Raw genomic sequence first — 10234 nt, 5'->3', positions numbered from 1 at the left:
TAAAAAAAAAAAAAAAAAAGTCCTTCTCCACATCCTGAGAGACAGACTTACTTCTCTGGGTCTCTTGAATTGTTAGTCTCCATGGTTGCAGCTGAACAATCTTCACCGCCGTCACCACCTCGACAAGGCACTTTTTCTGTCTCTTCATCACCCTTGCTCTGGAAACTGGGAAAAAAAAGGCAGAAAAAACAGAATAGTCCTGATTTTAAGGATTGACACGGGAGCTTCACTTTTAAACAAGGAATTACCATTTCCAAAACCCTGAAATGGAAAAAGTGGATAGCTACAGCATTCTTATTTGTTCTGCTATTTTTAGTTGTTTTGTGTTATTTCTAGATATATTTGCTAGTGTGACTTGAAATCTGATCCCAATTTCTCCACATGGATTTATACCATTTATACAAAAAAACCGCCAATAAAACCAGGATGAAAATGAGGCAAATCTGAAGAATGACGAAGAACGTTGTTGCTGTGGTTTCAAAGCTCATGGGGTTTAGCTAGACGCCGCGTCCACTCTCACAGTCACAGGTTGTCCAGATACTCTTTTCCAGCTCGGTTGGAATGTATTTCTCTTGTTCTTTACGTTTTCTGGAAACAGAAGAACAAAAGGCACTTTTCATTGCTGCTCTCTCCATCAGGCAGTGTCGGAGGAGCGGCTGTGCTGGGTCAGTGGCGGTGACTCACACTGGCTAATTCCTCTCCATACATGTGGTGGGGCTGAGGTGGCTGGAGGGGAGACTGAGCTGGGATGCGTGCGATCACTCAGCTCACCTCCCCTCACCCCAAAAACTATCAGAACCCAAGGAGAGAGGAACCCGAGCAGCTGGAGCCGAGTGGGCCCCCCATTCTTCTCTCTTCAGTGACATCATAGAATCATGAGCCCAGGGAGCTGGGGGCGCTTTATACAAGCAAAGCCCAGCCCATCACCTGCCAGAGGGAGAACCGTCCCCTGGGCTGCCCCCCACGCTGTCTTCTCCTCCCAGAGGTCGGGGATGGAGGCCACATGGCACACAGCGATTCTCTGGACTAGAATTTTCTTCCTTCTCTCCAAACTCCAACTTTCCTTTCTTAACCTGAGCCCGTTTCTCTTCCTGCTTCTTTCACAGACCGAGAACGATTGGTTCATTTCCTTCCTATAAAAATCCCTAAGGAGACCTGGTGGCACAGCGGTTAAGAGCTCGGCTGCTAATCGAAAGATCAGCAGTTTGAATCCACTAGCTGCTCCTTGGAAACCCTAGGGGGCAGTTCTTCCCCGTTCTGTAGGGTCACTATGGGTTGGAATCGACTCGATGGCAGCGGGTTTGGTTTTTGGGTTTTTGGTCCTGAGGTCAGAGTCCCTGGGTGGGGCAAACGGTTAACACGCTCGGCTGCTAACCAAAAAGCTAGCAGTTCCAGTCCACTCAGAAGCCCTTGGAAGAAAGGCCTGGTGATCTACTTCACAACATCAGCCATTGAAAACCTTCTGGAGCCCAGTTCTCCTCTGACACACACAGGTCGCCAGGAGTTGGAGTCGACTCAACGGCAGCTGGGTAGTCCTGAGGTCAGTGATCGGCTCAGCGCCTGACGGTGTCCTTTCCAGACCAAACAGCCCACGTCCTTCTAACCCTGCCTCATCAGACGCACGTCCTGGACACACAAAACTGGCAGCTCTCAACACACAGCCGAGGGAGCAAGATGACAGAGCAAAGAGGAGCCCCGCCCCGCCCCGACTTCAGATAAGAGTGCTTGCCGCCCATGACGGGGACAGGGAGGGTTTTCTGGACCAGCGGGTGGTGGCCGGAGGGAGCTCGGGTTTTCTGAGAAGAAGAGGAGGCTACAAGAGAGGGCAGCGGTCTGGAGAAGTCAGAGGTGAGCTCTGGGCCTCTCTGGGCTTCAGGGACACTGGCTGTCCTCCAAAAGGAAGGACTGTGACTTCTTTATCTTTGGATGCTCCTGCAAGCAGGCGTGCACATTCCACAATGCCGAGTGTGTGTGTGTGCGTGTGTGTGTGCGTGTGTGTGTGTGTGTGCGCGCGCACAGTAGAGTTTGTTGGAGGGCTCAGGCCAGCGCCGATTCTACAGTATATGTGGACATCTGGGGAGACCCTGGGTGACACAATGCTTAAGCACTTTACTAACCAAAAGGTTGCAATTTGAGCCTATCCGGGGTGCCGCAGAAGAAAGTCCTGGTGATTGGCTTCAGAAAGATCACGGCCCTCAAAAGCCCTGTGGAGCAGATCCACTCTGCACACATGGGGTGCCCCGAGCTGGAATCAACTCGAAGGCGACTGGTTTGGTTGTGCTGTGGTGGGTGTCGGTCACTGCTCTGGGCCTACCAACCAGTTGGGGCCTGTGGACGAATATTCAGACCCTGTCTCTCACCCTTCTTGTCAGCACTGCTATCAGACTCAGGCTTCAAAAGCTGAAATCTGCTCGCATCCCCCCTCTGCCTCACACTGTGCCACGGCTTCCTGTCGCCCTCGGGATCAAGCCTGGACACTTAGCTTGGCCCCCGGCCCGTGATCTGACACCTGCCCTTTCCCCAGTGCCCGGCCTCTGCTCCCGATGTTGCCCGCGGGGTCCCCCTCCTGGCCTTCCCACCTGCCGGACCCGCGGGGTCCCCCCTCCTGGCCCTGGCACGTGCGTGACCGTGGGGTCCCCCCTCCTGGCCCTGGCACGTGCGGGACCCATGGGGTCCCGCCTCCTGGCCCTCCCATGTGCTGGACCCCCACACTGAGGCCCTTCTCTGCCTGGAACATGCCTGCGCCTCTCTCAGGACCAGCTCAAAGGTCACCTCCCCTGTGGGGCCTCCCCTCACACCCTGCACCCCTTCTCCTCTTAGCAGAGTTAGACATGCTGACTCCAGAGGCCACCGTTTTCCTAAACACGGCCAGCCCTCCAGGCTGGCTGCCCTCCTGAGTGGGCTGCGGAGCCCTCCAGGCCAGGCCTTGGAAGAGGGGCCCTGCCCCAGGAGTCTCTGCTCGCCTGGCCTCTCTCCCTCTGCACACACAGGACTTTGTCCTCCTCTGTCCTGTTTGGCTGAAGCTCCCCTCCCGTCACAGCCCCTTCCCCTTCACATCGCGGCTTATCCTCTGACTCTGCTGTGTCTGAGCCCACCGGGCTCACCTCTTGAGAAAGTGTTTAGAATGTAGAGAAGCAGCAATTTCTTCTGACCAAATCTGGCTTCCGAGTCTTGCAGTGGACTCAAAAATCCCATTGTGGATATCAAAAGCTGAGTTTTGGCTCTTTTTGATTTTCTGCTGGAACAATCATGTCTCTCAGATGCAAATGTGTGTCTCTGACCAAACCAGGAAAGGTCACGTTCAAACAAGCACCAGGAGAGGCATGTTAGCACGCTTTTAAAGGTTACTGTTAGGTTCGTTTTCAGCAGCTGTCACACTGATGGCGGACATAGGCTGGAGGGGTTTTGGGACAGAACATTTATCCTGCTCAGTTTTTGGCTTGCTGGGTTTGGCTCTTTTCTCCATCTGAAGAGATGTGTTTGGACACTGATCCCTGCTTGTGGTTCTTGACAAACGTGATTGGCCCGTCTCTTCTGTCACCTCCTGCTCCTGAAAACCAGCTGGGGCAGGGCCTCGTGATCCACTTCCAAAAAAATCAGCCACTGGAGCACAGCTCTACTCTGACACCCATGGAGTCGCTGTGAGTCGGAGATGACTCAACCGCAACTGGTTTGGTACATCTTCTGCGACCTAAGATGCCCGGCCAGCATGTAACCAACACCACACGGCATGCCTCCCTGACCTCTTGCTCTCTAAGCCTGGCTGCTCGCTCAGAACCATCAAGCCCGTCCACCGCGTCCTGAACTTACTGCCTCCAGCCTCCAATGACAGGTGAAGTGAAAGAGCCCCTTTCCTCTCTCATCCAATTAGTGCCAGCTTTTTCCCTACCACAGCTAGTGGAGCTGCTTAGAGATTTTATTTCAGGTTTTAGAAGTTAAATGGAGCTGTGATATTTAACAGGGCACTTGGATCAAAATCGTCTTTTTTTTCTGCATTAATAGCCAAAATCTGTCAGTTGTTACGAGAGGAAGAAGGGGAAAAAAATGATAGTAAACATCAAGATAAATGGCTAATATTTCATTTTAGTACAATTTCCACAGAAGGAAAAGTCCTGTTGAAAAGTCTTTGTTGTATGACTCACACTTAACCTTTCCAAGCAGAAGGCATTTAAACCCCTCAGAAAGTCATTACAACGTGACCAGGTTTTTAGGGAATCCATTCATCACCTTATTGTTCTTCATGGAAAAAGTAACTCTGAGCTGTAGAACAGGGAAACGCTGCCTTTGCCTGGGGTGGTGACACAGAGACAGGCCTTCTCCCAGTGAAGAAATATACATTAGTTCTCAAATGCCAAAATTCAGCAGAAGAGCCTATAAATTCACTGCAAAAGACTTGGCAAATCTTTATATTCTAAAATCTATTCATCTGAGATGAGTCCAAAGGACTAATGGACCACAACAACCACAGCCTCCACCAGCCCGAGCTCAGAACTACATGGTGCTCGGCTACCACCACCAACTGCTCTGACAGGGATCACAACAGAAGGTTTGGGTTAGAGTGGGAGAAAAATACAGAACAAATTCAAATTCATAAAAAAGACCAGACTTACTGGTCTGACACAGACTGGAGAAACCCCAAGAGTGTGGCCCCCGGACACACTTTGAACTCAGTACTGAAGTCCCTCCTGAGGTTCACCCTTAGCCAAGGACTAAACAGGCCCCTAAAACAAAACGAGACCAAATCGGCACACCAACCCAGGGGCAAGGACCAGAAGGCAGAAGTCGCCAGGAAAGCTGGCAGTGGGGAACCCAAGGTCGAGAAGAGGAGAGTGTTGACATGTTGTGGGGTTGGCAACCAATGTCACAAAACAATACATGTATTAATTGTTTAATGAGAAACTAATTTGCTCTGTAAATCTTCATCTAAAGCACAATAAAAAATAAAATCTATTTATCTGGGATTGAAATGTCTTTTCGAGAGAAAAATGTCAGAAATAGAAGAAACGATGTATTATAAAAGGAGCCCTGGTGGTGCAATGGTTAAGTGCTCAGCTGCTTACCGAAAGGTGGGTGGTTTGAACCTGCCAGCACCTCTGCAGGATAAAGAGCTGGCTGTCTGCTCCCGTAAAGATTACAGCCAGGAAAGTCTATGGGGCAGTTGCACTCTGTCACATGGGGTTGCTGTGAGTCGGAATCGACTGGAGGGCACCTGACAACAGCAAGATATTATAAAAACCAAACCAAAAGGAGTTGTGATCAAGTAGATGCCAACATGTGCTGACCCCATGTGTGCAGAGGAGACTGCTCCACAGGGTTTTCAAGGCGGTGAGCTTTTGGAAGCAGATTGCCCGGCCTTTCTTCGGAGGCACCTCTGGGTGTGTTCACCCTCCAAGCTTTTGATTAGTAGTCCAACGCTTAACCATTTTGTTCTACCAGCTACTCCTATATTAACTCCTGTACAGGCAGGTTCGGTTCCAGACCACCCCAGTAAAGCGAATATCACAATACAGCAAGTTACGTGAATGTTTTGGTCTCTCAGTGCATATACAAGTTTGTACTATACTGTACTCTGTTATAAAGTGTGCAATAGCATTATGTCTTAAGAAAACAATGTACATACCTTAACTAAAAAATATTTTATTGCTAAAAAATGCTAACCATTATCTGAGCCTTCAGCAAGTCTTAATCTTTTTGCTGGTGGAGGGTCTTGCCTCAGTGTTGATGGCTGCTGACTGATCAGGGTGGTGGTTGCTGAATGTTGGGTGGCTGTGGCAATTTCTTAAAATAAGACAATAATGAAGTTTGCTACATCGATTGACTCTTCCTTTCATGAAAGATTTCTCTGTAGCATGCAGTGCTGTTAGCATTTTACCCACAGTAGAACTTCTTTCAGAATTGGAGTCAATCCTGTCAAACCCTGCCGCTGCTTTATCAACTAAGTTGATGTGATATTCTAACTCCCTTGGTGTCATTTCAGCAATGTTCTCAGCAGCTTCACCAGGTGTAGATTGCGTCTCAAAAAACCACTTTCTTTGCTCATCCATAAGAAGCAACTCCTCATCCCTTAAAGCTGGGTGCCTTAAAACTGAAATTTATTCTCTCACAGCTCTGGAGGCTGGAATTCCTAGATCAAGAAGGTGTCAGCAGGGCCATGCTCTCTCTGAAGGCTCTAGGGAGGAATCCTTCCTTGTCTCTCCTTAGCTTCTGGTGGTTCCTGGCAATCCTCGATGTTCCATCACTCCAATCTCTGCTTCCATCTTCACGTGACCGTCTTCCCAAATCTACCTGTTGGAATCCATCCATCCTTCAAGGCCAGTTCTCCTGCTTTCATATTCCTTCAGTGAATGTCTTCTCTTACTCTTACGATTTGGTCAACCAATATTTACTAAGACCTGCTGCATGCCGTCACTGGAGTTTCCACCACGTGCATAAACAGAGGATTGGTTAGCTGGTTGTAAGCTGTTGTACTTATTTTTGCTGTCTTAACAGCACTGGCTTTCAAACTTTTTTTTTAATCATCTGACCATAACATGGAGGCGTTGGTGATTCACTGCAGAATTCTCACTTTCCATGCAGGAGACCTGGATTCAATACCTGTCCACTACACCTCACGTGCAGCCAGCATCCGTCTGTCAGTGGAAGCTTGTGTGTTGCTATGATGCTGAACAGGCTTCAGCCGAGCTTCCAGACTAAGACTAGGAAGAAAGGCCTGGATACCTACTTCCAAAAAATCAGCCAGTGAAAGCCCTATGGCTCACAACAGTTCAATCCACAACTGATCATGGGGATGGCATGGGGCCGGGTGGCATTTAGTTCCGTTGTACTTGGGATCGCCATGAGTCAGAGATCAACTTGACAGCAGCTAACATCAGCCACCACCACCATGACACACAGCACACACACACACAAAACCAATGCTTTAAGAGACAATATTTACCTCTACTACACGTGAGCACTCTGAGAATTTCAACTCTATTCCATTCTATGGCATGAAGACACATGATGGGTGACACCTACTAAACTGATTTTGCAGCTTATGAATATGCTGGAACATACAGTTTGAGAAACACTTTCATTCATTCCATTATTCCTTCATTTGTCCAGACAAACACTTCCTGGGTGCCTGCTGTGTGCTGGGCACAGCTCTGGCATTGGGACGAGAAGCAGGAAGAGCTCATTCCCGCAAGGAGAGCAGGCCAGTGGGAATGACAGGCCCTGAGAGCAAACATTTGCACAGTATGCCGCATACTGTGGTGGCTGTGTGCTTGGGCAGATGAGCATACTGGCAGCTCAGTAAATATTTGTGGAATTAAATCAAACAGGCATAGAATTATAAAAAGAAATTAGAATAGTGGCATCCTCAAAAGCAGCTATTTCGATGTGAAACTTGAATCAAAGCCCTGATTCTCTAGTGAATTGCTAATAAGACTCAATCCTGAATATCCACTTTCCGACATCTTTCTCTAGAGACAGTGAGTGTGGTCTGGTTGGTTGTTGGCTGCTGTTCTCAGGGCGACCCTGCGCACGATGGAATGAGTGCCGCCCGTCCTGTGCCAGCCTCACGATCGGCTGTGGATCTGTTGTGATCCGTAGGGTTTCCACTGGATGACTTTTGGGCGGTTGTAGGTGGTGGCTGAGCATGACGTGGCTTGGCTGGGAATCAACCCTGTTGTCAGCATGGAAGGCGAGAACCTACCACTGAACCACTCTCACAGATTGAATTGTGTCCCCCTCAAATACGTGTCAGCCTGGCTGGGCCACGATTCCCAGTATTGTGTGATTGTCCACCATTTTGTCATCAGATGGGATTTTCCTGTGTGTTGTAAATCCTACCTCTACGATGTTAATGAGGTGGGACAGGCGGCAGTTATGTTAATGAGGCAGGACTCAATCTCCAAGATTAGGTTGCGTCTTAAACCAATCTGAGATATGAAAGAGAGAAGCGAGCAGAGACGCATAGGGGCCTACTACCACCAAGAAACGAGCCAGCAGAATAGTGCCTCCTTTGGACCCGGGGTCCCTGCAGTGAGAAGCTCCTCAACCAGGGAAGATTGATGACAAGGACCTTCCTCCAGAACCGACAGAGAAAGCCTTCCCCTGGAGCTGGCACCTTGAATTCAGACTTGTAACCTCCTAGACTGTGAGAGAATAAATCTGTTAAAGCCGCCCACTTGTGGTATTTCTGTTAGAGTCGCCCTAGACAGCTAGGAGAACCACCACCGCTCCTGTGGGGTGTTACGGGGCCTGGGTTTCCGGGCGCTGGGGACGCAGGTCCCCTCTCCCAGCTGCCCGCCCGGCCTTTCTTGCTCTCCCGTGGCCTGGCCAGGTGGGGCAGGGGGCCCACCAGATCTGGGAGAGCAGTGAGCAGCACCCATGTGGGCCACTGGCCCTGTGCAGGGGCGGGGGACCCATGAGCTGGTGACCTCTTAACTGCGTGACCCTCAGTGGGGGCCCACACAGGTGCGAGGACCCCCCCCCCAGATGCTTAAAAAGGGGTTCGTTAGCTCAGGGCTGGGAGCAGTGAGTCAGGAGACCAGGACCTCGTCCGCATGAAGGACCTGACACCGCTTTTCAGCTGTGACCGTCTGTGACCTCCGGGGTCTCCCTCGCCCCTCACCCCTCCTGTCTCGGGGAGCTGAAGGGGAACGTGTGTGTAGTGGATCTCAACTGTTTTCCACTAGAGGGAACTTTTTCACCTTGTCTGAGTTTGAGCAAGTTAAGTAACAACAACAAACCAAAAACCAGTTGGCAGAGACTGACTCACGGCGCCCCTGCGGGTGTCAGAGTAGAACTGTGCCCCACAGGGTTTTCAGTGGCTGATTTTTCAGAAGTAGATCTCCAGGCCTTTCTTCTGAGGTGCCCCTGGGTAAGATGCAGACCTCCAACCTTTCAGTTAGGAACCAACTGCCAAACTGTACCACCCCAAAACCTAAACCAAACCCATTACAGTCAAGTCGATTACGACTCATAGTACCCCTACAGGACAGAGGAGAACTGCCCCACAGGGTTTCCAAGGAGCAGCTGGTGGATTCGAACTGCCGAACTTCTGGTTAGCAGCTGAGCTCTTAACTAGTGTGTCACTGGGGCTCCTGGCACATAGCAGCTGCTAAATAAACCTCTGTTGAATGAGTGAAGGGAGGCACGTGACTGCGGGTGTTACAGGTGTAGTGAAGCTTGGAAGTGAGGTTATCATCTCCTTCCCTAAATTAGAGAAGTTACCTGCCAAGCAAAATGACCAGAAGGGCCTGTGTCTCTGCACCTCATCCTTGGACCCTGCTACGTGAGTATCCAGGTGTTAGCACAGAGGGGTGTGGGGTTGCCCCTCTCCCACAGCCCCCGCATGTGGATGGTCCCAGACTGAGCGCTGTGAGGTGGGGAAAGGAGAAACCACCTGGTTTTGACAGAGGGGGAGGCAGAAAAGCCGTTCGTAGTTAATCATCTAAAACAGCTGTTAGGAAAAGGACATGTTGAAAATGTTGCTATTTAATTGAAGAAAGAACGAGAGGCATTTGTTGTGGAACTCGTTAATCATCAATAGTTTAATTTTCATTGTGGTGGAACATACATAACGTTTGCTGTTACGACCGTTCGTAGGCGAACAATTCAGTGACGTTAATTATGCCGCCACGCTGTACAGCAATCGCCATCAGCAGGAGTTTCGTATGTGAAAAAACAGAATGGTCCTGAAATTTTCAAAATGCTATTGGAATTATTTTATAAATACTACCTATTTTTTTATATAGTTTTGGGTTTTCTGCCTTATTATTTGTGCTGAAAAGAAAAAGTCTATCAAAGCCATTTGCCACGTTTCTTTGCAGAGTTTACAATGGGAACAATTTTACCAAAGAAAGCTATGACAACACAGGAGCTGACTGTTCAAAGAAAACCAAGTGAGACTTCCCTGCAGGTATGACCTTAGTGGCAGTGCTGTGTAGGGAGGGGTAAGAGGTACTGCTCAGTAGAAGGTTTCAAAGTTCCAGCCTTACGATGACGGGGAACTGTGAAGGATAGTGAGCAGGGTCCACTGATCCACCCGCGTGTCCCTTTTGAGCCTTTGCTGCTAGGTGCCATAGAGTCAGTTCCGACTCATAGTGACCCCAGGTACAACAGAAGGAAACACTCCCAGTGCCGCGCCATCCTCACAGTCGTCGTTACGCCCGAGCAGCCACCGTGTCAGTCCATCTCGTCGAGGGTCTTCCTCTTTTTGGCTGACCCTCTCTCTCCCTGACCAAGC

The 10234-nt window shown here is 49.7% G+C and overlaps 1 protein-coding gene across 1 annotated transcript in view; it reads right to left on the bottom strand.

Moving 5' to 3' along the window:
* Window positions 1-559, bottom strand: part of CUNH2orf74 (chromosome unknown C2orf74 homolog) — a 3316-nt gene extending 2757 nt beyond the window's left edge. The window contains exons 1-2 of the mRNA XM_004369436.2: window positions 394-559; window positions 52-165 (exon numbers count right to left, since the gene is read on the bottom strand). Of these exons, the coding sequence (XP_004369493.1) occupies window positions 52-165; window positions 394-488 (209 nt within the window). The 5' untranslated portion in view covers window positions 489-559. The remainder of the gene's footprint in view (window positions 1-51; window positions 166-393) is intronic.
* Between the last annotated feature and the right edge of the window lie 9675 nt (window positions 560-10234).

Source organism: Trichechus manatus, unplaced genomic scaffold (genome assembly GCF_000243295.1).
Source record: "Trichechus manatus latirostris isolate Lorelei unplaced genomic scaffold, TriManLat1.0 scaffold00005, whole genome shotgun sequence".
In the NCBI taxonomy this organism is placed as follows: Eukaryota; Metazoa; Chordata; class Mammalia; order Sirenia; family Trichechidae; genus Trichechus; species Trichechus manatus.
This window is presented reverse-complemented; position numbering and strand designations above follow the sequence as displayed.